This window comes from Tursiops truncatus, chromosome 1, assembly GCF_011762595.2.
Source record: "Tursiops truncatus isolate mTurTru1 chromosome 1, mTurTru1.mat.Y, whole genome shotgun sequence".
NCBI classification, from domain to species: Eukaryota; Metazoa; Chordata; class Mammalia; order Artiodactyla; family Delphinidae; genus Tursiops; species Tursiops truncatus.
Window position 1 is genome coordinate 64,425,851 of NC_047034.1, and position 27,392 is coordinate 64,453,242.

At 46.8% G+C, this 27,392-nt stretch overlaps 1 protein-coding gene across 5 annotated transcripts in view; it reads right to left on the reverse strand.

The window, feature by feature from the left end:
* PBX1 (PBX homeobox 1) overlaps positions 1 to 27,392 on the reverse strand; it is a 282,866-nt gene that overhangs the window by 55,298 nt on the left and 200,176 nt on the right. For 4 of the 5 annotated variants that reach the window (XM_019931872.3, XM_019931887.3, XM_004312527.4 and 1 more), the window contains one exon: positions 1,800 to 2,044. In XM_019931872.3, the coding sequence (XP_019787431.1) occupies positions 1,800 to 2,044 (245 nt within the window). Of the gene's footprint in view, positions 1 to 1,799; positions 2,045 to 18,177; positions 18,302 to 27,392 lie in introns of those variants that run through there. The other variant, XM_019931903.3, reaches the window with a different exon arrangement.

Below are 27,392 nucleotides of genomic sequence, written 5' to 3' on the forward strand. Positions count from 1 at the left end.
GAAGCTGTCATAGATCAGCCAGCTTACCTGAGCTCAGCCTCTCCTGGGAACTGAGGAAATGTCTACATGAGCCTACACCGTGTTAAGAATGTTTCTTCTTTCCCAGGAAGGTGGAGGGTGATGGTCCACAGGTTCTTACCACAAGATTGCTTTTATTTTCCTCCCCTTGAACCCTCCCTACACCCGTCTGATGGCTGAAATTCACCACGCTTGGCTTCCAGCTTCACACCGTTTTCCCTCATAAAAGAAGGGACTTTGTAGAAATCCATTTCAAAGGTACATAGGAGTGCAATAATGAAACTTTCTTCACTTTAAATTTTAAAATGCCTATTTCTATTTTAAAATTTAAATTTTCTATTAAGTTTGCATTTGCCTTCTACCTAGACAGTCGTAAGTGGACAGTACAGGGTCTTCCACTTTTTGCTTTTTTTCCCCCTTCTTCTGTGACCCTTAAAAAAGAAAAGAAAGCCATAAACCTAACAATTCAATGGAAGTAAGTTAACTTAGAACTTCAGGACAATGTCACATCCAAAGAGATGACAACAAATATATCTATAAATAATGGGAGGACAGCCTGACGTTAAGGGTCTCCTAATAAAGTAGTATTGCTCATACTGACCAGAGGAAACAATATTGATATTTAAATTCACATGTGGGGTCTTCCCCGGTGGCGCAGTGGCTAGGAATCTGCCGGCCAATGCAGGGCACACGGGTTCAAGCCCTGGTCCGGGAAGATCCCACATGCCGCAGAGCAACTAAGCCCTTGCGCCACAGCTACTGAGCCTGTGCTCTAGAGCTCGTGAGCCACAACTACTGAGCCCACGTGCCACAACTACTGAAGCCCACATGCCTAGAGCCCCTGCTCCGCAACGAGAAGCCACCGCACCGCAACGAAGAGTAGCCCCCGCTTGCCTCAACTAGAGAAAGTCCACGCACAGCAACGAAGATGCAATGCAGCCAAAAATTAAATAAATTAATAAATAAATTAATTAAAAAAAATTCACGTGTGTGTATGTGTGTGTGGGGGGGGTCCTCTAGTAGAGAGGGGCGCTATTATAATTAGAATACCGTACAACATTTATATACTGTTCTATGACTTAAAGCCTTTCTTAGCCTTTCCTTCATATGATTTTTATGGCTCTTTGATATCCTAGACTCCAAATCCACAGCTCTTTGCCAAAAACCCCCAGCTTTTAGGGTATAGTATGTGGACCACTGGATCCCAGAGACCATTTAGTGGAGTGTTAGGACTGGAATTCAACTTTGTCTGACTCCAGGGGTCCCCTGAGACCCTCTACTCTTCTTCTAGCGGGAGGCGTGTCTCGTATTGCACACCATATATAAAAAGCAGAACATGTTTGACTCCCATTTGAACTGAATCTAGGTAGAGCGAGGGACTTTAGTGTCCATTTCCATAGGATTCCATGAGCACCATGACCCTCTGCTCATGACCCTGAGAGCCCTGGGGCTGCATGTGCACAGGGAAACACTCCAGAGCTCCAGGAACTGAGTTTTCCTTATATTGACTATGGATGTTTTCTGAAATCATCATTTACAACTTCGACTTTTTTTTAATGGCTTTATCTCTAGTTTGCCCGGGTTTTCAACAGTGGACACCAAGGACTCGGTGGGCTCAGGTTCAGCAAGTGGCTCTGGGGTGAGGCCGGAGATGCTGGACCCCAGATGTCAGTCTCCAGGAAAGGCTGCCCGCCTCGGCGCCCACAGCCCTGAGTTTCCTGATGCCTCCGCCCTTTTCCTGAAGGGCTGGGGGGGCCCAGACCCCACAGGGCTGTGGTTACCTGCTCGTATTTCTCCAGCTCCGTGTGGTAGATTTGTCTGATCTGTGAGAGTTTGGCTCTGTAATCAGAATGCTCCACCGAATTGTCGGAACCGGCGCCTCCAGAAGCTGCCGCCGCCGCAGCCGCCGCGGCCGAGCCGCCACCCTTCTCTGGCCCGGCCACCCCCTCCGCCAGCAGCATGTTGTCCAGTCGCATCAGCTGGGGGTCTGTTGGCTCTTCTTCCTGCGCTCCCCGGATACTCAAAACTGCGGGAAGACCCAAAAGAGTGGGGAGGTGTTAAGAGTAACCCAACGAAGCAAAGGTTAACAACAACAACAACAGACTCCCGATGTATCGTTTGGCTAAGTCTCAAATTACTTGCAATATGGCATCTGAGCAATGGGTTGGAAAAAGAGAGGGATTGGAGGAGGAGAAAATGCAAGGACAGATTTGCTTCGTTCCCCAAGTTAATTATATCCCATCCTATGAGGTACCTAGCATAGTCCAATTGATGAAGGCAGAAAGTAGACCAGTGGGTACCCATGGGCTGCCGGGAGGGAGGGAGATAAGGAGTTCGTGATTAACCGGTACAGAGTTTCATCTTGGGAAGATGAAAAAGTTCTGGAGATGGATGGTGGTGACGGCTGCACAACAATGCGAATGTACTTAATGCCACTGGACTGTCCACTCAAAAACAGTTACAATGATAAGTTTTAGGTTACGCATATTTTACCAGTGAAAGAAATTTCAAATCTACAAAAAAATTAATGATAGCAATATAATTTTCACTTTCATCCCCAAACTGCCGAATTTTAATTCAAGGAAAAGCATTTCCTTCTTCATTTCTAATTTTAGATTTCTGTGAGGTTGTGGTTTTATACTCATTGACTTTGTAATATTCGATCAGCCTGAATTTTCATCTCCCAAATGATCTAAGCCAGGCAAATCCAGTTAATTTGGAGGGAAGTGTTAAACCTCTCCCCCGGACTAGGGATTTCCATCTCCCCACATTGAGATCAATCTGCTCCAGGTGATAAGAACTCCATCCTGGTACAAACAAGGGTGAGGTCCTTTTAACAAGCTGTCTCAGGGATTCAGAGAAGCCAGTATTCTGATAGGATGGAGAAGGCTCAGCTCTGTTAGAGGCTCTGCTTTTTATTAAAACACCATGACCATTTGCGGGGGATGAGGGGGTGATTTGGACTGAAAGAGATCAAGTGATTTAGTAAATCAGCAGAAGAGCTAGGCAGTCTCTTTTTACTACCTTCAGACAACCTGCCATAAAGTAAATCACTCATCTGAGCCCAGTTTACTTGTCAGCAGCCAAGTCTTTGTTGAGAGCGAACACGAAAAGAATTTCCAATTAAAAACAAACGGAGAGTAGGAAAGGAGGAACACGATTAAAGACGGAGGAGAAGGCGTCCCATGCTGGTTCACATCTTGGGGACGGAGGTGGCAGGGTCTACGCAGCCTGGTGGGTATGTGAACACTGGTGCAGCCAGAGAGCCCAGAGCTGTTTCCAGCCGGGATGCATCCGGTGAGCACCACGGGGACGGTGCCAGGTGCAGTTGTCTCCTGAGCCCTAGCAAGGCAGCCCCACGGGGTTGTGACAGGGAAGGTGGATCTGAGCTCAATCCGAGGGGACATGTAGACACTCAGGGCATTTCATCACATATAATACCAGCATAACTGCTGGCTGTGTCCACATGCTCCTGGCTTCTAACAGGCATGACAAGAAGCAACCTTGGAAGCTGTTTCAAAGGAAAGCCCGATTCCTGTGCTAAAAGGAAAACGGCAGCTTTGCTTTCATGAAACAGGAGACAGTCAAGTGGAAGGTCAAGTCATGTGGACCAGGGCTGGCGGTTAGGATTAAAGGCACGGGGTAGGGACACGTGCCCCCCACACCCCATGAAGTAAGAAAGGACGGGAGGAGGGAAAGGAGGACGTGGGGTAGGCAGTTAGCTGGGGAGGAAAGAAGGAAGTCCTCTCTGACGCCCAACAAGCCAGACTTCAGGACCCAGGTTCTCCTCTTGCATCTGAATTTTTAATATTCTGCTGCACTAAAAGAAAATTGCTACATTGTTAATGGCACAGGTTAGGGGATCCTGGAGGTTTATTTTGTGGACCTTTTTCCAATGACATGCTTTTTTTGTAATGGGAAACTGTCCCTTTGATCTTAGAATAATAAAGATTTAGTCATGTTATTCAGTTCCTTGAATTTATTTACTCAGATCTACAAAGTCCTCAGAAGAACATATCACTAACAAAGGTTTCCTTAAGAAAGGAAATGAATGCAGTAACCATTTCCTGAATACCAGTCCCTAAAGGTGGGGAAAAGAATGTGACCCCGCAAGGAGCTGGGCTCAGAGCCCAGGAACCCTTCCTTCCTGGCCTGTACAGCCCAGTGAATTCTTCCAGGTGAGGGCATTTACGTGGGGTTTATGGATGTTTCCCCAGTGAATTTTACTGAATGAATTTTCATTACTTTACCAACGACAAATATCGATGGGCCATTTACAAATGAAAAAAGAAAAAGAAGATCAACTCTGAGCCATTCTGTAATTGTTGCACTTTTGCTTGATCATTAAGAAACTGGTGCTGAGGCAAAACCTGACACTAATATGGCCAGTGTATCCCAGAAGAGGCTGCAAACTTTGGCTGACGGGAAATCTCCCCAAGATGCTGAGGCTGGTTAACTCCGGAGCTGGGCAGTGATGCCTCCAAGTGCTTCTTCCTCATCACTCTATAACAATCCTTCCTGACAGATCCAGCACTGACAGATCTTGTGATGGTTTCTGGTCGCAACAATGGTAGCAAAGCAAAAAATAAGCACGTCATCTTAATGGTGAAGACGCACTTTCCTAGGGCTACCTAAACACTGCGTTACCTGAGGTGGTGATGAGCATCGTCAGACAGCACCTGTGCCTAAGACTGACCTGCTCACCCCATTAGCTTGCTCCTCTAGCAAAGTTCAATTCGTTATGAGAGGAGCAAGAGAGGCAAAGAGACAGGCATGCACAGACCAAAGTGCTGGCACTAGTTCCTCCAGGTACCAGGTAGGTGACTAGGTGGGCATGTTCCTACTAGTATTTCCCATGTGCCCAATATTTACCTCTGAGAATATTTTCCTTTTCCAGCCTCTCTCAGTTGCACCCACGCCCATGCCCTACTTTTTCGTTTAAACAATCAACGGGAAGCACGAAACGTCCACACAAACTCTGTACACCTACCTAATTAATATTTTTCTTGGTCTTGAAATCTAACTGGTTTTAAATGAAATAAGACAGCAAGTTGCTAAAGCTGGCCAAGGACACTGAAAGGATACAGCGTTAACCCCCTACCCACCAAAGAAGTTCCAGGACTAGCACAGAGGGTGAAGCCGTAACCTATACTGACTCTTATTTTTCTCCCCCCTCAGGTACGAAAGATACATTTAGTTGGGGGAAAAAGACACACACACGCAGAGTAAGAGTGTTATCATTTCGCTTAGCTTTTATATAATTGGATGACTCCTGTAAATAAATACTCTTCAGAAAGAAATTTGGATTCACTGAGATTTAATATAATTGATTTCTAAATGTGGCCAAGAAGAAATTGGTATGCTAGAAATACAATGTACCATAACATCAATGGTGCTTGCACTTATATTCAGAGTTCAGGACACATAAATTGGCCCCAAACCAGAGATCTGAAGAAAATAAAGGAACAGAAAAATGTGGAAAAACAAAAAACCCAACAGTCTTCTCCAAATTACACCCTTTAAATTATACTCAAATGATTGTGAAAATAGAAATTTCAGAGTATGTGTCAGAACCACCACCATAACTATCCACACACACACACACACACACACACACACACACACACACACAATATAAACAAAAGAAAACTTTCCTCTTCCACTATTTTACATGGAAGATTCTGGTTCTGAGGGTCTTGGACTGTGTATGTGTGCTGGGCAGAGGCCCGGATGGACCAATAAACAACACTGCATGTACAGGTTTCTGCCCAGAAGGAGCAGCATCCGTACCACTATAAAAAGGGGTGTTGGGGCTTCCCTGGTGGCGCAGTGGTTGAGAGTCCGCCTGCCGATGCAGGGGACACAGGTTCGTCCCCCGGTCCGGGAAGATCCCACATGCCGCAGAGCGGCTGGGCCCGTGAGCCATGGCCGCTGAGCCTGCGCGTCCGGAGCCTGTGCTCCGCAACGGGAGAGGTCACAGCAGTGAGAGGCCCGCGTACCGCAAAAAAAAAAAAAAAAAAAAATGGGTGTTGAGATTCACTGGTATGAGAAACTGTTCGGCCAGGGAGTTAAAAAAAAAAAAAAATCCCACCAACATTAAATAAACGAAAAGGCTGATATGTCTAAGCAGAGTGATGCTACCCATTTACTGCTTGAAGCCGGCACTCTGGCAAGTAGGAGACAAAATGATTATTTAAAAGCTCCTTTTTTATCTCTGTAGCACCATGCAGGTCTCAAATGAACCTTTCACCGGGACACCAGAGATGTTAACACTCACCCTCCAAGATCCAATTTCAACCAGCGGAGCTGTTACCTAATCCAGCAACCATCACATATGATCAGGTTCCTGCTCCCCTGATGGGTGTCCTGCGCCCTCCCTAGCCCCCGCCCCTCTATGCTCCGTACCCAACAGCTTTTACTGAAACAGGTTTTAAAGGGAAAATTCCCCTGTTTATGCCAGTACATACAGGGTTTTAATAGTCAGATCTGTACACTTCCACTACCAAAAATGAAATCAACTGCGGTGGATTTGCTCTCCACGGAGGGTCACCCGACAAGATATTTAACCCTTTCGGTAATCATTCTTCAATAGAGTTTCCTTCTCACAAATCTAACCCCTCATGGAAGAGACCGGCCAAGACAGGTAAGTGATGTATATAGAAATTGTCACATGCCCTTTAAAAAGCACCCGATGTCATGGTCTACCTTGCTGCCATCACTGGCCCTGGGGTTCTTTGGTGAACCTCCCAAGACAAGGAGGCTGTCAGAGCACTGTCGGAGCTGCTCTCACAACTGGTCTCCCGCTGTTCTTTCTTTATTTTTCTTCACACAAGGAGAAAAACAAACCGAACCCAAAGGCAGTTTCGAGATCCTTGGCAGGAGGGCCACGAGCGGGTTGTTTTGTCCTTGGCTGAGCTGTGACATGGATCCGGAGCAGCTCCAGACAATGCCCACTAGAGGGCACTCTTTCTTCACCAAGGACTGGTTGGACTGGGAGGGTCCGGCTGTTTCCTGTCCCAGGTTATTTCAGAGCTGGGGAAAATGCCCCCCGCTTAGATTCATACTTCCACGTCTGGGGCAGGCAGCAGGGGAGGAGGGCAGATCTACAGAGAGGGCTGTCTTCAGATTCGGACAGCAGTCCAGGGACCCAAAGCCGGGCTGAGAGATAGAGAGAGATGATAGAGATAGACAGCCAACAGACAGGCGGTTTGGGAAAGGGCATGAGGCGTTCTCCCCAGGACGGGAGCCCTCACACTTTCTGGCCAACCTCTTTGCTTGATTTGAAGGCACGAGACTTAACCTCCATGCAATTGTTCCACTGTCCACGAGCTGTTCGTCAACATACATGACCAGGAAAGCTGGGGGAGGGAAGCTCTGCCAGCCTCACCCCCAGCCCTGCTCTGCCATCTCCCGGGGGGTCAGAACTTTGGACAGAAGTACTGGGACAGAAATCCATTGTCCTTGCATTTTTTAGAAATAGAACAAAGTGCCTGCCTCCTGAAAATATCACAGTTAACACCTTTTATTTGTTCAGAAAGTACTTGTGCGCAATGAATTGCATCACCTTATAAAACATGAAGGAATATTCCAAACTTAGAGAGTAGATAACTGCAGGTTACAAAGGCAGAGTAATTTCCCCCAAATCAAAGCAAACGGGACAAGCCACGACTAGAATCTAGGTCTTCAACTCTTAGACGCTTTACCCTCTACTACAACGTTAGGATTCTGACTGTCACAAATGGTAGGCAAGCGGATGCTATTTCAATTCTGCGTATGTGTGCGTGTACGCACACACACACAAACGCACACACAAACTGTCTTTTGAGGCCTAGGTCATGACTGACACTCTAGGCAGAAGACAACCAGATATGAGGTAGGGAAGGAAGTTGTTCCTACTGACTTCTTAATTTCTTTACAATTTCCTCCAAATCTGGTCCTCTTCAATTACTTCTTTCGGCCAATAGGACCATCATGATTAGAGCCACTGAGCCGAGTGATAGAATGCCCTCTTCCATCTCAGCCAGAAGAATCCACTTACTACAGTCCCATCCTATTTCAAATCTCAGCTCAAAGTCCTTCTCCATGAAACCCACCCAGACAACAGCTAAAAAGGAGCTCCCTTGCCTCTGAGCCACCAGGGCAAGTACTATCTACACCACGGCCACAGCACATCTCAGAACAACCAAGGTCACACCTGCCGCCTTGAGAGCAAGGCTGTGAGCTTCTGAAAAGCAGTGACAACCTGTCCTACATCTACGTATCCCCCCATGACCACACAGAGCCTCTGGCACTGAGCATCTATTCAAGCATCTCTTAATATATGAGAAAAAGGGAAGGAGGGAAGGATGCAGGATGGTACTCTCCGATGCTCTCTGCCTCGGTCCACTGTCCTTGGCGAGGCAGTTCCTTAGATGGGCTCTTTCTCCCTCTGGTCCAGTTACCAGACCAGAGTCAGCTACTAGTAGAGGGCCTTTCCCTCTGTCACCTCTTCCACCCCCACTTCAAACATCTGTCAAATCAGCCTGAAAATTCTAAGTAAGCAAATCTACACAGTCATTAAGCCAGAGCCTCCGGAACGCGCAGCCTGGTATGTCCCCAGTAAGCCAACATTATCCACGATGAAGGCTCTGGGTTTTGGGGAGAGCCTGGCACATGACTGGTACCTGGGGAAGAATTCCTGGGAGGGCTGAGAGTGGCCCACAGTGAAGGGGCCACACATACCATGTCACCCAAAGTGAGCCCTCTGAGGAATGCTCAGTTCACTTACATCACTAACTGAGGGCCTCTGAGGTGCCAGGAACGAGGTGGGTGCTGGGATTCCCAAGAATCATGAGACACGGGCTCTGGCTTCAAGAAGCCCAGGGTTTAGACTCCTCTAGTCCCTTCTTGCATGCTACACCAACTGCCCTGAGGCCTGTGGTGGGCGCATAATGTTGTCAGAGTTGGTGGTTGGCAACCAAAAAAGTCCCAAGGGATACACACCCTCTCTTCCTTCCTCCAGTTTCCTTCATTTCCCACAAGCACACCTGTACCCACAAATCATAAATTCCTAGCTTGAGCTGAAAAATACCGATGACATAATTTGATTCTTCTGAACCAAAGATGGGACCGACATCTGATGTCAGTGGCTTGAAGCTCAGGGTAGTATGTCCCAATGTTTTTCACCCCCTAATTCTCAACCCCTTCGTTTGTTTGATGGACAAGCGTTTTTGTGTGTTTTGAAAGGAGTCTGTCCATCCAACAAATGGAAACGATTAGCAATGTGATTTCCTGAATTTTACAAACCAGCATTAGAGACAGCTGTCAGTCAGTGCTTCTGGATAGCATGGAAGAACGAGTTACCACCTGAGTGGAGACCATCCAGCCTAGGTGGAGATCTCTGAGGCTACAGTTGCCTGGAGCAGATGTGTCAGATGAGAAGGCCAAGTTCATGGAGACTTCAAGTGTGACAGCCACCCTCGGACTGCCAGCTGTTTGTCTCTTAGCCCTTGAGAAGCTTAGGGACACCAAGGTTGGGACCCACGGGTCTAGGGTTTCTTATAGCATCACCAGGGGTTTAGACATGAAGATAAGATGTCTTCTAGGCCTTTCAACTTTTCATCTTGGTTTGTTAGGCAGGTAGACCAAGCAAGGAGACTTGAGGGCTTTAGTCAGTTGACAGCAAGACTTTGAGATTCCTCAAGCATTTCATCGCACAAATATTCATTGAGCATCTCCTATGGTACCAGGCACTGTGCTGTGTTGCAAAATAAAATTGGTCGAGCAGGGACCTTAATGATACACTCATTTTTTCACACTTACCATCCGCTACTACGTGCAAGGCTTTCGGAGAAGTTTTAGGGCAGGAGGTGAAAATACAAATATATGACACTCTCGAGACGGTTTTACAGATTTTTGTTGTGGTGGTGGTGGTTTATATCTTTGGGTCTTCTTTAGAGAAACATGCCTTGCTTTTCTTGTCATCCCTTTTTCTGGGCCAGGCTTTGGCAGCCCTGGTCACATGCATTTTCTACTTCTCAGGAAACACTCGGGCATGGATCCCGTCACACATCCCCTGCTTGGCACACGGAGCCTCCTGGGCCAGCTGGCAGACAGCAGGCTCATGTGCTGGGCAGCAGACTCCTGCCTTCCTGGACAGGTGCCGGCTGCCTGGGTGAGGGGCACTGGGCCTTAATAGCTCTAGCTTGGACTGCTGCACGGGGAACCCCTTGGCCTAAAGAGTTATTGCAGAAGTTGGTAGGAGGGCATGACGTCACACTGGGCTTGGCCTCAGACGGCCATGCTTAAAGGGGTGAGAGAAGAAGAAAAGCTCCCCGGGGAGGACCAGCACAGGGTGCGAGAGGCCCAGACGGCACCCGGTAGCTCATGATGCAAGAAACGGTTTCCTACCCAGTTGTACACAAAAAGCATGAGAAATTGGGAGCCACTGGTTGGCAGCTTGCTGTGCAATCCCAGAGATGCAAGCTTCTCCCTGCAATGGTAGCTTCTCAAGGAAGTGACCACGGAGAAAGAGATCGCTCACTATTCTCTTGCCTTAAGATGAAAATGTTCTGTAGCTTTTGGAGTCTCAATTAGACACCTAGCACATTGCCTGCAAGTGCTAATTCCTGACAGATTTCCTCTCCCATTAGATTTCAATATCCTCCCAAAGTGTAAGGGCCCAAGCCCTCTTCTGTCAGCTCTGTAACATGGCACGAAGGAAGGACACTGGTACAAAGCCAGGTCCAAGGCTCCCACTGCATGACCTTGCCTCCCTTAAGCTCAGTTTATCACCCGACCGTCAATAATAATATCAACCACGCCACGATTCTTATTAAAGGATTAAATAAGGTTATTTTTACAAAAGCACATGTCCGTGCTTGGTAACTGGTAGGTTTTCAATTGTTGGTTAAATCTAAATCAATTCCATCGATAAAGGTCCCTTTGGGAAGAATAAGAAAGCAAGATAGATTTAGGGTTAAGAGTTTGGTTTTCATATATTAGGAATCAGCAAGGCAGAAGGAACCAGGCTAAGTTAATGAGTGTACAGACATACACACACACACACGCACACACGCACACACACACACACACCCTACCTCACTGTGCTGTGCTTCCAAGGCAAGCTCAGACTGACACCATCAAGCCCAGGAAATCGATCCTCAGCTCAAAGAATTCATTTCAAAACGTCTTCTTCTTTTTTCTCCTCTTTCCCCCTCTTTATGTTCCTTTCTTGCTATTCTTCTCCCAAGCACATTAAGAATCCCACTTCCTCTGAAGCCTGGTGTGTCCCCTCTTTACAAGAGCCCCCGGCTTTAGTCTACCTAAGCCAGAAAGCACCCTGACCTGGCAGAGCTCACACTGTAAGACGCAATCCTCCTAGAAGGCTGAAAAGACCCTTCTGGGAACCACTCAGCTCTGAAGCAATCTCACCTTGTGTCAGACAAGCTAGCCTGGATGTCCTCTTTAATGGTTACTTTCAAATTTCCATTAAAAAGTAAATAAATTATAACCAGAAGGGAGCAAAGATTCTATTCATGATCAAGGTTTGAAGAAATGTGTTTCAGTTTCGACTTTTGGGTGGGATTCAGACCTCACAGTCATCCCTTTCTGCCGGGGCATAGAGAAACTCCACACTCAAAATATTAAGATAATTGGATATTGCCACATTTGTATCATGTGTTATCTTATCATCTTGACATAATTCCACTGTCTTAGGACTACGAATGCTTTTCTAGCTCCTAGTGACTAGCGGTGACTTGCATATTTTCAAGTTCAATCATAGCAGAATTTTTTTTTTTTCCTCCCACCTTCCAAACGATTTCCTCAGAACTAAGTTTGAAAAAAAGAGCATTTTGTTCCCACAAAAATCTTTCCGGTTTTTGAAAATTACAGAATAATTCAACGGCAGGGTTCCTAATACAATGTGCTGTTGATTTTGAGGGGTCCTTACGGAAGATAGTGATAACTTAGCTAACTTGCTTCATGATTATTTCCAATTCCACAAATCACAGAAGACACATACTTCTACTAATAGTACACCTCCATCCTCTGGAGGAGGCTTACTCTCTAACAGGCGGGAAAGGGACACCTCTGCCAGATGACCTCCACAGACAGAGGTGTGCAGACCAAGGACAGAGGGATGTCATCACAGTTGGCAGACAGCAAATTCTAGTCAGGGTCAGACACAGGGCCTAGAATCAGGAAATGAGGTGAAACATTCTGGCTGTCTCCATCCCTTCGGCCTCTTTAACTTGGTCCTTCTACTTCTCCCTCCACTGGAACACAATTTCTTTGAATCTATAAGAGGATGGAAAAGACTCGCTGAATCTCAGGACTACCGTTACCACTGCAACTAACACTGATAATAATAAGATCACTTCATGTAAATGTGTGCTTTACTAATATTTTTCTTGAGATATGAGATGTGATGGAGCATGTGTCTCTCTCCTGTATGGGACCTAGGAGAGGGGACAGCTAGGAAAAGGGCCTGGCAGAGAGCTTTGGTACAAAGATGAAGGAAAAGGATGACCTGCTGGTTTCTTCCAACACATTCCTCTCCATGGACACAGAACACTGATTTTTAGTTAAGTTCAGGGTCACTGGGAGGAAAGACAATTTCCAGCTTCCCTTGCAGCTAGATGTGGTCATGCCTCCAGTGACAAAATTCCAGTTAGTGATAGATGAGTAGAAGCTAGATATAAAACTCCTAGGAACGTCCTTAAAAAGAAGGAATGCCTTTCTTGCCTCTTTCTCTCTTTTCCTTTTGCTACCTGGAACATGAATATAATGGCTGGGGCTCTAGCAGCCACTCTGGGCCATGAGTTGACCTGGGGAACAGAAGCCACTAGAGAGAGAAACCAGATAGAAGTTCTCATATCCTACAGACCAGTCTGTGGTCACCTTCAGACTATATGAAAGTAAGAGAGAAATAAACTTGCATTTTTTTTAAGCCAAGTTGTCTTGGGAGTTGGGGAGGTTTTTGTTTTATTTGTGTTTGGCAGCTCAACCAGTCTAAGCTAACACAAGCTATTAAGAAAAAAAGAAAGAAAGAAAGAACTCTAGAAGGCAGAGTGATTTCTTGTTGGGTAGAATGTTACAGAGGAAATTAGAAAGAGGCAGATTTAATAACTAGAGGCAAGTCACAGAAAAACCTGAGAAGCCACTGGGGAGAATTTCTCCCTGCAAAAAAAGAGAAGGTTTAGAACAGATAGAAAAAGCCTTGATCATTAGAGGGGTCTCTCTTGGGTATCACTCAGGCTATTAGCAGAAGTGGGAGAAGATCTGGGAAGCCTGGAGTTTGGAGCAGGGGAAGGAGAGGCCTCCTGGTCGGGGTGTTGGATGGCCTGGAGGAGTGTAGTCTGAACCAGGAAAGAGAGGGGTGGGTGGTGAGGGGTGGCTGCATGTGGAAACCCGCCAAGAGTACTCTGCCACCTCTGTGACAAAGGAAGCAAAGTGGGGATTCCATCTTGACCAGAGGAAAGCTAAGGCAGGCTAAACTGTCATCCTAGGAGCAAATGTAAGAGCAGTTGCAATATGTGAGACCAAGTTCTAACAGATGACTTTCGGCTGCTGGAACTTGCCCACCTACATACAGCTTGTATTGGGATATTTTCCTTACACCATAGTAACATAATGTTTGTACTCTAACCAGCCTGCTGGATTTGCCAGCTCCAGAGAACTGGAAGAGGGACACGGGAGAAGGGAAAGAGAAATCCCAGTGCGGCCCACTTAGAGAAGAAATCACCTCCGTTCGCTTTGGTGGTAGCAGAAATTCCCCAGCGGAAGGACTCCGGTCTATTTATGGGCATCCCAGGTCCATTTCAAAACACCTGCCAATTAGCTTTCCTTTTTCCATGACCACAAACAACACCTGTGACCCCAGACAGTCATCTCACAAACGTACACAAGGTCAGTCAGGGTCCTTCAGGGAGGGTATGTGAATGAGCCATCACCACTCTTTACAAAAACCACCCGAAGCACACGTCTTGCTGCTAATGAGTCGCCGGTGTCATTCTCAGACACCAGGGGCTGCAGAAACCGCAGGCACACAGGCTACAGGAGAAGCAAGAGGCTTTTTCTGCTCCTCAAAACGTTCTGAGTCGCCTCTGAAGGCACCAAGTCTTTTCCTGATGAGGAAGGTTGGAAGGCAGGACAGGCTGCTGGCTGTGTCTAGAGTCTCATCCTGGGCAAGAGGAGGAGAATGCTGAACAAGAAATGCTGGTTGTGGTGGTGGAACGGGGGGAGGACGCTGAGATGATGAGCTCCAGATTGCAAAACACGCCTTCAGTCATCACTAGCCTGGTCTCACCATAAAGGAGAAACGTGTCATGGGGACCAAGAAAGGATTGGCTTAAGAGGGGCGTGACATTTCTGCTCTGGGGAAGAGTCCACGAAGCCATCATTTCCAATCTTTCCCGTCTCAGCACGTGTGCCTTTCCTTGGGGAATGAGCTCCGCAGTGGCTCTGAGCTCCTGGGCTGTCCTCCATGGTGTCCCCTCTTCCCACCAGAGTCCACGTGGCCGAGATCTCGAAAACATAAACACCTGGCAGTCAAATGGGTTTCACTCTTCTTGCACTTGAGTGTAAGCGTTCAAACTCTACCCTGAGCAAGCATTCTCAAAGCGCCGATTCAAGTTTCCAGGGGGATATCTTAAAGGAGAAGTCGATTTCAAGTAAATGATCGCAACTTATCGAAAATAATGTGCTACTTAGCGTCTGCGGCAAACATCCTGGCAGGCAGCAAGGGGAAGCAGCGCTGAAGCAGATGGGAGCGATTAGGCTCTGATTTTCAGTCGGGCTTTTTCTTGTTGGTGTTGCTTTTACATCCTGGTAAAGTCAGGATGTGGGGGAGAGAAGAGAGAAGGGTTCTCTGGACCATTCCTTCCTTCTGTGTGCTTGCGATGGAGCCCCCCCCCCACCAAGAACTCTCACACAGGAGGTGCCCTCCCTCTGTGGGGAGGTACGGTGGTCATCATGACCATCATCATCAAAAAGCATTTAGCACCACGAGGCACTCGCTAAATACATCAACGGTTGACAGAGAGACAGATGATGGAGATCTTAATTTTCCTTTAAAGATCTGCCTCCCTGAGGCTGGGCCTTATTTACTGTGGTTCTTACTACACTTATCTGAACAGGTATCTTGTTTTCTCTTCTACTGAGTGAGCCGGCATCTCTCCAACCCACAAAATATCTCTTAACTGTTCCACCAGGCTGATGTCACCATGGTCCTACTAGGCCCCTCCATGACGGTACATCACTGGCAAAGTGCATCTCTTTTGCTGAGGACACGGAGGTACAGAGTGCTGATTGCCCAGCAAGTCCCCTGCAGTAAAGAGAGGAGACCCCACCTGTCCCCACTTCATCAGAGGCCCTTACAGGACCTCGAGCTCTTTGGGGTGACAGATACACAGTCATCTCAGAAGCCAACTTTGCTTTTCTCTTTGGGAGCTGCTTGCTTTCCAGTGACACTCTGACTCTGCCAGACTGGTCATGTCCACTTATGTCTAGGGACAGCCTTACAGCTCCGTTAAAACAAAAATCTCTCAGCCTGCACAAAGTGTTGCCAGCCTGCACAATTTCACCAACACGGCCATCCCAACAAGGACCCAGGCTGGTCTCTTGGTCAAGCACTCAACAAACATATGCCGAGTATCTACTCTCTGCTGGGTCCTGTATTTCAGCTGGAGAGACTCGACCAGAAATAAGAGAAGTCTGCAGAATCATGGGGAAAAGAGAAGCATCGGCTGATAACACAAAGTGAAAGCAATAGGTGTGTGGACAAATGGTACGGGAGCCATGGAAACAGGGATATTTTCTTGTGGGGGAATGAAACTTCAAAGCAATTTGCCAAAAATAAGCTCATTTGCTTGTACTCTCACCTGAACATTATGGGGTATTATTAACCCCTTTATTCGGATGGGGGAATGGAAGCACAGTAGATTCAGAAGGGCCCATGGGCACACAACTAGTTCTGCAGTGGACTCACTGCCAGGGCCTTCCCTCTACATCCCAGCCGCCTCCAATCTTAGCCGGGCTGGTAGCAAGCAAGGGCCAGAGCCCTGAAGAAAGCACAGGGCTGACCCAGGACGCTAGGGCCTGAATTAGCAGCTGGCAACTCTCACAGGTTGGAGGTCAGTGTGAACTTTCATGCTGCCTTTTGCAGAATTTCATTTCCTCTGCTCTCCTGAAAGAGGCTAAACCAAGAAAAGCTACTAACAACACACATGTGGTTTTCCCAGCTTCAATGCCCTCTGCCCCATTATGTCTTCAAGTAAACCAAAAAGTCACAGAATTGTTCATACACCAAAACCATCAGTTTGCAGTTGTGCAAACCTTTTTTTTTTAAGCTGAATTTGTCTTCAGTTCTTGTGGCAGGAGACGTGGAAGTGAAATTTAAGGTGCTGTGCTGTTGCTGTTTGGTAATGTGTGGAGACGGGTTGCTGGCACGTGACCTTGGTTTCACGGTTTGATATCACACAGTAGGAGACACCCTCCAGTTCCAGGTTCTGTTCCCAGTTTGCAAAGCAGAACTGCAGGGCCATCTCTCTGCCTTCATATGCTACCAAATGACACTTAGACCCATAGAAAAATGAGGAGAAAGGTTCTTTGACGTCCTCCAATGAAAGAAGCGCTTAGCACTCGCATCAAGATGGTTGAATGTAGTCTTCTCTCTCTTTTTGAAATTAGGCAGAGATCGTTCAAGTCTTGTTTATAGTATGGGGTATGAATGCGGAATAAAAGCAAAATTAAAATGTAAAAAAGATGGCTGAATGTGCATATATATATGTATATATATACATATATATATATTCATTTTGCCTGGATAAAATAAAAAAGTTATAGAATTATTCTCAGCCTTTCCTTCTCATCTTCAAACATTATCGCAAACCCGTTATGGAACCATGACAACGTTAGGAAAACAACTAGCTAATTTAAAAATTCTGTAAACCAATGCAAATGCTGTGTATGCAGTTTCCCCCAAAACCGACTTTGGTTCCTGGAACCCTAAGGTTCCACTGACCTCCATGCAAGGCCAATTATTTGGATTATTTTGGCATTTATTAACTATGCTAGTAAAAGCTGTTTTAAAAAAGGGATGGGGCGTGGTGGCATTTGAAAGCGGCCGATGTAAGCCCTATACAGGGTATAAAACTACTACTTGGTGCTAGCTGCCACCTAATGGTTTTGCAGGGGTGGGTGGACCTACACTCTTACACTTTTAAATTCCCTTTTGTTTTCCTGCCCAAATCTAAATACTTTTGCTACTTTTGCTGCTGGCCTTAAAACTCAGGACAGCAGCAACACATGTAAGATGAGACAGTTGCCCAGCCTTGAAGTGACAGGGATGGAAAGAAATATGAACAGAATAAAAAGCAGAGATCTTCTTAATTGCTCTCTGCCTTACTGCTATTCATGCAGCTCTGTGTTTGGTAGGACCCTAGACTCTCAAAAGGCATTAGTCTGTGCTTATGTCCCATGAGAAAATGCTCACAGCTAGTTCTGCGGTCAGAGGCAGAGTCTCTGGGATTGCAGGATCACTGGTCATTTCTTCACTCTAAAATAATTCTGAGATTATCTCAAAGATGCTAAGGTGAATTTCAAGGTATGGTTTTCCCAGACAATTATTTTTTGGATAGCCAAGCGTTTACTCAGTTCATGTGTAGAAGTGGAAAGACCCCATTACTTGGCCCTCCATCATCTAAGTGACAGCACCCACACTCTCTCACATACACACTGGGAACATAGGAACGTACAATCCTGGGATCTCGTGTAGATATCCTGTCTTAAATTTTAACTGAAATTTAGAAGTTCAAGCCATGTACACAATGATGGGTATACTAAAGGCATAGGTTTATCATCCCTTAAAATGAAAGAAGAAAAAGTTAATCAATGCATGTCAAAGAAACTTTTCATTGCTGAAATTAGACTTAAAAACTTTGCACTCGCTTTCCACAGCTCTGTGTTATTGTACAACAACCCTCTGTGTGGATCCTTCTGGATTTTTCCTAGGAGTATAAATTAAGTCCCGAAGAAAAAGAAATCCCCCAAGGGGGTACAATTTATCCATTTGGAGACTATGCTGATCTTTAAAAGACATCGATTTCCCTAGAAAAGGTAGAGAGGGAAGGAGAGATAAAATAACTCTCAAGATGTTTGTGGATCAAGAAGCATTACCCTGGGGATTCCTTGGAGGCCCAATGGTTAGGACTCCTCGCTTTCACTGCCGAGGGATCTCTGGTTCGATCCCTGGTCAGGGAACTAGGATCTCAAAAGCCATGCAGCACGGCCAAAAAAAAGAAGAGAAAACAGAAGTGTTACATAGACCAGATGCCCAGTGGTTAGGACATAATACAGTGGCCCTTCCTCCTAAATCCTAACATGTGACTTGGCTTTGCGGTGTTGCTGTCCTGCCTTTAGCTGGCCATGCCCTTTATATCGAAGGAAACACCCATGTCCCTGGGGATTTGGAGTCTCTGCTTCCTGGAAAGAATAGCAGGAAAGGTGCATGAGAAGGAATACACGTGCGGTGAGCTATGATAAATAGCTAACAATTTATATTTATTCTTGGGTACAGCTCTTCTTTACTGAAATACAGTAATTAGGTTATTCATTCATTAAATCAAAAACATCACTTCTTGAGGGCTTACCATGTGCCAGGTAAGTACTATGTGTACTGGGGACACAGAAATAAAAGACAAAATGCCTGCCCTAAAGGAATGGACCGTTTCATGGAGAATAGCTGACAAATAAATAGAGCATTAAAATGCCCTGGTGTGGAGGAAGTTTACCCTCCAAAAGGCCTCTGCTTGTGATATGATCACAATTAAGCCGTGTTGACATTCATCCTAATTTCCTTACTCCAGCAAAGGCTGTCACATATTCAAATACACAAACAGACACCAACATATGCTGGCGCAGTGGTGGACCAAAGCCAGGGACCAGGTGTTCACATTTACCTGTAACTGTTTCAGCCTCACCTCATCCCCACGCCGTTAAGTGCAGCAACTACTTGCAGGACTTAAACAATTAAGAGCCACTATTAAAAAGAACCTCAGCTCTGCATCTGAGGACACAACACCCCACCCTCTCTCCCCGAAGAGCTGCTTCAGGGAACGGGGTGCGGGTAGGGGGACCACGAGAGTGCAGCCAGCATCCGTCCCACCAACATCCCCCGCAGACAACTGTAACACATGCACTTCCTCCTCTGTGAAGAATCAGGGCTTCATAGCCTGCACCCAAGCCACAAGCTGCACACCAGACCAGAGATGGGCTGGGAGGGAGAGACAAAGGTGGTTTCCAGGCTTTTGTGGCTTTGAAGAAAACATCTCTGAATGTGAGAAAGCATTCAAATGGTCTTGCAGGCATCCCGGCCCTGTGGTTGGGCACTCTTGGGTCTGTGGCTATTGCGTTCACCTCAGGCTCAACTGCATCCCACTGTATTCCTCTCTCACTTAGCCCTCGAGACACCCCACCACTGGGATGGCCCTGCAAACCTCATCAGAAACGTGAAGAGTCTGGGGCAGTGATCTTTCACCCTTGATCTTTGACAGGGCGTCCTGAAGGCAAAAGTCTCAGACTCTTGAAATCTTATCTGGTTCTTTCCGGTACCAGAGAAGAAAAGTAAATATTTAGCCACGGGCGCAGAGGTTGAGGGAGCAGCAGCTGTAATCAAGACTCTGTTTCTCACCCCTCCCGGATCCAAGATGAAGCCTGATGCCCCCACCCCTCCCTGACCCCTCTGTGCAAGCTTACCCGGGGCAGTAAAGCACAGACCCCAACCAGCAATAATTCCACATATAAACAACTCTTGCTAGGCATGAAGCACACACCAGACAGTAATCAGCTTATCTAATAGAACAGGCCTCTTTTCCTAACGCAGAGGAGGATTAGTAGGCTTGAATTACAGCCGTGAAGTGTAATCAAGCCCTGATCGACACTGGCAAAGGATACTGTATATTCCTGCTGGGCCACGGGTTGTTGGCGCGATGTGGTGTACCTACAGGGGACGGAAAGGAAACGCTTGCGATGGTAATGACTCTGGGAGAAAAATTAGATTAGAGCTGGTGCCCATGGCCTCCCTCTACCCCTTCCAGTCTTTGGAAGGTCTTAAAGTTACTGCATTTGAACAGATTTTGCAGGTCCATGGAAAATATACTCTCCCCCTAAATCGTAACCAAGGGTGAACTCCCCCCTCACTTTTGGTCACAGAAGCCACTTCAGCGGTATCTGTGACACACAGCCCACGCTGTCTCTAACCACAGTGAGGGCTACGGCGTGGTGCTGTGCAACCCACTGGGGGCTGGAGGCGCAGGGGGGACACGGCTGACACGGAAATCACAAAGGAATCTGTACTGGGCCTCAGAAATCCAAGGACGTATTGATAATTTAAGAAACTCATTCTCACTTTGAAGATGCTAAACCAACCCAAACCAGCTAGGAGCTGCCTTTTCTATCTCCCGCCACAGAGACTTCTCATCTCATTTGGGAGGCCGGCATTTAATGACATGCTTGTGAAAAGGACATCTTTATTTAGTAGATTCCATGAGAGGAGACAAAAATTTTTTTAAAAAAAATCTGAATTTGTTGAAGCTTCCCAAAGGACCCTGTACCTGACTTAAAAAGGAAAACATCTTACTTAAAGTTTATTTTCTCTTGCTCTGTCACTTCTCTGTGAGGAACTTCCTGTCACATCCTCTTCAGAGCAGCCCTCTGAATTCAACAAACCAGTGGCCTTCTCTTCTAAAGGATAGAGAATCACAGCCCCCTTTGAAATTCATCTGTCTTGCCATCTAGCCTTTTCTCCTATTCATGTTTCTTAAAGATCAAAGAATCCAAAGTGGACCTAACATTTTAGGAAACTGCCTCCGCACAGCATGAGGAATACTAGGAGAATCACTTCCTGACCTTCCTGAGTCCTGGACCTCCCTCTCGAGGTGGATCCACCGCACTGACCCTGCAAAGATGCTGGTCACCTCTGCCCTGCCCCCAGAGGTCCCTCGCCAGGCCTGCTTCTCTCTCATCCAACCTCACCTCAACTAATTCTTTCCAACACCTGCTTTTCCATGTGTTTCCAACACCTAATTCTTTCCAGTACACTTAGCAGGTGTCTCATGGCGACTTCATGAATGCCCTCTAGAGATACTCCACAGGTGAGGAAGGAGAAGCAAGGTGGGGGGGGGGGTATAGGTAAAGGCTGTAAGATGATGTGTGTGGACCACTAGTCCTGCCCTTCCCATCCTCTTCCTCACCAGCTTATCCCTTAAGACACAAACCCCCCAAAACACTCTCCACACTTAAACACAGCGTGGAAATCCCGCAGCAGAGATGTTGAACTCTATGGTCTCTGACACGAAATTTTAAGCCCAAACTGTCAGACTCTTCAACAATTGATAAGCACACAAAACTAATGCTTAAAGCAATTGAATGGACTACAGTATAACTGCCAGTACACATGAGATACACATGTGCCTGTAGGTAAATGCTGAGTTGAGTGGTTTCCCCAGTTCTGTCTATCGGGGGGCAATCTATCCACCAAGACTTGAAGATAAGAGGCAGCGTCTTTTCAAGGGCAGTGTGTGGTAACTGTATTTAAGAGCTGGGTCGGGGAAGAAAAGAGCTCTATTCAATGAGGGACATGGGCTGAAGATCCTCTGAGAGATGAAAATTCATTCCAAGACGCAACCAAAACAATTCTAGGGTTCAAAATTGTGCTGCGAACACAAAGGCTGAGAACCACTGCTCTCAGTGAGACAAAGCCACCAACGGCAAGAAGGAACCCAGCTTTATCGAGAACGTCCTTGGTGATGAGTTAAGCTGACCTGACCTGACGTTAGCTTTGACAGCCAAGGAACAGTTAGGGCTGAAGCCTGGAACTGGATGTGATCAGATCTGAGAAATCAGACACTGAGTATGAAACGCCTCTCTGGGTCTGAGTCAGCGGCATCTCCCCTCTCTGACAGGCCCCACCACTTACCTTGAGCTCGCCGTGCACTCAGGGGTTGCCTCAAGGATGAATGCCGCTAGCTCAGCTCAGACTTCCAGCCAGCCTCTGTGTCATCTCTGGGGCCCTCCAACTGGCCTTTCAAACCTCATTCTAATATCTCCACCCAAAAGAGTGTGCAGGGCTGCAAAGTATTGTCCCACCACGCCAGTCCTCTTGAGGGGTAGTGTGGGCAGGGGAAGGGGAGGGGGCAGTGCTGTTCACGAGCCATCCTCCAAGCCACATGTCCAGTTTCTATTATAGCTTTCCAAATGGATATGTGATCCTGAGAATGAGTCGCTCTTTGCACCCAAGTGAGTTAACACCGTCTGCAAAATGGGCCCGTTGCCTCTCCCTTGCAGGCCTGGTGTGAGCTGTATCGACACACTCCCCCAAAGTCCTCTCAAATGTATTTTCCCAGCTGACATCTTATATTTTCCCATCAACAAGCATGCTGTCAGAGTGGCTTGTCAGTGGTGTTGCATCTTTGGCTAGGATTTAAAATGTCTAAAAGGATTTTAAACCGTATGCTCTTTTAAATACAGACTTTGTTAAATTAAAAAAAAAAATTGCATCGCTGAACCCCAAAGGTCTAACGGCAAAGAATTTGGGTAGAGTAAACCTGTTACAAATTACATCCTGTGGGGGAAAGCATTGCAAAATTAGAAGGTGTTGCTGCTGTAGGCATCTGTCTGTGGAGTTTCCTATCTGTAGCTAAAATGAATCTCGCAGCATCTTTCTGCTGAGTTTCCTATCTGTAGCTAAAATGAATCTTGTGAGAGCCACCAGGTGCTTTCGTGAACAAGGGTGATCAGACAGAGGCACAGCTTGACTGCTTGAGATCAGTGGGGTTTTTCCTATTCTTGGGGTAGGGCCCAAACTTGAATTCAGCCCTACCTTGCCCTACACAGATCTCGGGTTTCTACATTCCATTCTCCTTCACTCATGTTCGCCCAGCCCCCCTTCCGGCCTGGAGGCCCGCAGGGTCTCAGGCAGACAGGTCTGGCGGGGGCAGATGGGTAATTTTTCCTTTCAGCTTTAATGGCTGCTATTAACAATAAGTTACCCTGCCCTACTGATGGCTCAACTTTCAGCTTTTTCTCTGATTGCCTATGAGTAACACTGTGTCACACGAGCTGTGTTTAACAGAGGTGTAATAAATGCCAAAGAAGAAATATTACCCCAAATAAAAAATAGTTTGTCCCCGTGTGGCCAGGATCTCATGACTCACAACAATGTTCATTTCAGCTTCCAGCATAATTTCCATTTGCATTTTTTTTAAGGGTCTCCGGGGGCTTTAAAAAAGCTGTTTAAGAGAAAAGACAGAAAGACTGTAGTGATTGTCAAGTTTGGGGATTTCTGCGCTCCAGAAAAACAGTTCCTGCCTGCAGACAAGAGACAGACTGACAAGAGAGGAGAACCCTATGGACACAGAGGACAGAGAGAGGCAGGCAAGAAGCTAATTACTGATGGTCTGCCTTTGGTGAAAGGCAGGCTGCCCTCCTTGGTGTGGTTCAGAACATGGGCTTTGGCGACCAGGAGAAAGAGATGGAGGAAGGGAAGGCTGGACACCCCTCTACCTCCCTCGCCCCCCGTACACACACACACACACACACACACACACACGCGCGCACACACACACACACACACACGTGCAAACTCACACCCTCGGGGCAAGAAAGGTATCAAGTTCTCATTTAGTTGCAGGAAAACTCTGTTCTCCTTTTGATAATAAGCAAAAAATACCGCTATGTTTTTCAAATAGTAGCTGGTTAGAGCTATTCCGATCCCGAAGAAAACAGCAATAAAATCTGAAATCCCCTGGTGGTCCCTTGGTTGAAAACGTGGGCAGGAAGTATTCCAAATCCTCAAGGTTTTCAGGGAGAACGAAGATGGAGATGGAGGGAGGGTGGAGGAGGGCTCACAGAGGCCTGGGAGTGAAGTGTGCTCCTTGTGTGAAAGCTGGCATCTTAAGGCAACAGGATCAAGAGGTATCTACTTTTAAACTGGCTTTGCCTTTGAGAGGGATCAGCTACACGCTGCCCACACAGCAGTCTGGAATGAGTGGATGCGTGAGCCCCGCTGGTACTGGCCTAGGCCTCCTCACCTCCTTCTCTGCACATCTCTCCTGCCTGTGTAATAAACACCAAATCCTCACTGTGCATCTGAGTAAGGGGATTTAGAGACATCAACAGTGGCACTTGACTTCAGAAAGGCACTCTGCTCAGAGTTTCTGAGCCGGCAGTGTTAACTGGTAGAGATGGTGATGAGCTCCAAAAGTTATGGCCCAAAGAATAGACGGGCAAGTAGGATAACTGCCTGGCCATACCCTACAGAAGGCCCAGGACGACGGTGAGCCCACATAAATGCAGAACGGCTGCAGGCATCGTCTGCAAGACAATCCGGGCGATGAAGCATGGCAGGAAAAGGGAAGAGAGTGGCTCCAGCCTGCCTTGGTCACTACGGGAAGAGCATACCCACCAGCCTGTGAGGCCGAGGGCAGCTGGGGCACAGGAGGTGACTCTAGTGATTGTACTGAGTGATTGTAGTGATGCCACAATCAAGAGGTGACTACAGGGACTTCCCTGGTGGTCCAGTGATTAAGACTCGACGCTCCAAATGCAGGGGGCCAGGGTTCGATCCCTCGTCAGGGAACCAGATCCCGCATGCTGCAACTAAGACCCGGCATAGCCAAATAAATAAATAAACAAATATTTTTTTTAAAAAAAGAGGTGACTACAGACGGAAAAGCACTGGTTTTTAAGTAAGATCGATGTCCTTGGTCTGCCATGCTTGATATCTGTGATCTTGGGCAAGTCATTTTACTTTATTGATTAAAAACCATAGCTGGGACACAGAGGGTTCCTTAGGTCATTTTTAAAGGTCTCGGTTGTTAAGGCACGTCTCTGGAAAACCAGCCATTGTCTAAATGGGAAGAGCTCGTCAGACAGCCTTTGAACAGGTTCGGATGCCTTTTCTGCTATAGCGCTTTACACACTACCAAGATCTTTCATGTTATCTCACCTACAGTATCTCATCTGAGCCTCACATCCATCTTCAGAAATTGATCTTGGATACCCATTGTTTTGGAAACTGGTTCAGAGAGGGGGAAATCAGCGCAGGTTTACACAGTTCACGCAAGTCCAGTTCTTCAAAGTCCAGGCTCTTTGCACAATCCTGGGCTTACGCCCTGCTATTCGGAGAAGCACGGACTGTGTGTGTACGAGCAGGAGGAGGTACTGGTGTCACGCCAGTTACCATGTTGTGAGCTGGAGTGGGGAGTACAGAGGTAGGGAGGTGGGGTAGGTGCAGGCAAGTGGAGAGTGTGGCGAGATACACGGACACGGCGGAAGGCAGTGGGGCAGGCTGGCAGCGACTGGACCCAAATCCCTTTCAGTAGTTCAGCGTCTCATCACTTATGTAACAGTTATTCATAAACCATTCCATTTTGTGCCATGGTAATAAAACTTGGCTCAAGGTCCACATTTGGTTTCCTGAATTTCCAACTCAAACCCTAGCTTCCTGGTTATAATGATATTATTTGCGTTTGTACGGCATACACAATACCTCATCTGATCCTTATGACAGGACCAGTTCTATCAGGCCCATTTAATAAATGACAAAGTAAGACTCCACTATGCGAGATATGGAGAAGAGAGCATGACCCAGGTGCCTTAATTAAGGGCAAGGTGTTTTCTTTCTTTCTTTTTTTTTTTTTTGCTGTACGCGGGCCTCTCCCTGTTGGGGCCTCTCCCGTTGCAGAGCACAGGCTCCGGACACGCAGGCTCAGCGGCCACGGCTCACGGGCGCAGCCGCTCTGCGGCATGTGGGATCTTCCCGAACCGGGGCACGAACCCGCGTCCCCTGCATCGTTAGGCGGACTCTCAACCGCTGCGCCACCAGGGAAGCCCGTGTTTTCTTTCTTTATAGGGTCTTCTGAGCCTAATTCTTTCCTTGCTTCACACTACCCCTCTCAGGGCCTGAGTCAAAGATGGAAAGGCTTCTGAAGTTAGAGGATTGTGTCTTCTGCTCAGCTCTGTAGGGGCCACAAAATGAAAGGAACCAGAGTACAGTTCCACAATCTGGACCAGTCTCATTCATTCAGCCTCTGTGGGATTCTTCCTGATCCCCCAAACTTTAAGCCAGCAAGTTCGAGTCATTAGTAATGGAGTCCAACACGTATATGCAAGTTGAGGCAATGGACCTGATGTTTAAATTAATTTGAGCGGACTTCTTAAGGAATGTGCTCTTAACTCCCACAACTAGGCTGACGATACTCAGGGTCCGAGGTGGGGCAGTGAGTCAGAGTGGAGTGGCCAGAGAAAATGACAAGAAAGTTAAGTTGGTCTGCTGGAAGAGTCGATATGCTTCTGGCCTGACTGGGCCACACTCAGCCCAAAGCGACTGTCCTTGCTGGCTGGAACCCTTCTATCGGGGACCACTGGGTTTCACACAATGGAGAGGCGATGTGGGTATCAATCCAAGTCACATTTCGGAAACATTTAAGGGAGTAAAAGCTAAGTTACAAAGCAGTACTCAGCCTCCACAAGGACCTAGTGGATACTGACAGAGTCCCCCCTCTGGATGACAGGGTTCCTACAAGGTGGAGAGGTTGCTTTACTTTGCAGGCCCTATTCTCTACACCTCTGGCTCCCTGTGTTGGAATTGCAAATAGGATGGGTTATCTAGTGAATGAGGAGAATATAGCTTTGGACTTAGCCTTTAAGTTCTACCTCTATAACTTATTGGCAGGGAGGCCTGGGCTGACATCTCGGGGCTTCTTTCCTCAATTGTAAAATAAAGTTGGCAGGGCTCTCCGTCTGCAGTTCTGGTGAGCCCCTAGTATATGGCCTGTGTGAAATAAATGTTAAGGTTTTTTTCTCCCCTTTTCATGTCCCTTTTGATGGTATGATTCAAAAAGAGTACTAAATGAGAGTACTGAATGAGAAAAACTGTCTTTGTTAAGTGGGCACATCCGCTGATGTGAAGATAAAGGGGGCCAAAAAAATATATATGTACATATATGTATAAGTAGAAGAAGATCAAAAAATACCCTCCTCCTTCAGAAGACGTAGAGTTAAACCACATTCCGGTTCAACAATATGAGTCCTTCGTTTGAAATCTTGTTCTATTTAAATACCCTGTGGTTTTCGCAGCAATTTCATGTTTTACTTAATTGTCCAGAGTGGCAGATGTGATTTTTGTATAAGTTTCTATCCCATCTGTTTTTGTGCTAGAAATACATGTGGAAGGTGCTGGGACTTCTACATAAGGATGGGCCTTATCTACACTTATAATAACACGCTTACGAACTTGAAAATGAACCCAATCTGAGTTGGCAGTGAGTACAGAAGGCCCATTTTTTGACGTTTGTGCTGCCTCCCACTTCTCCATTCTCTCCTCTGCTCCA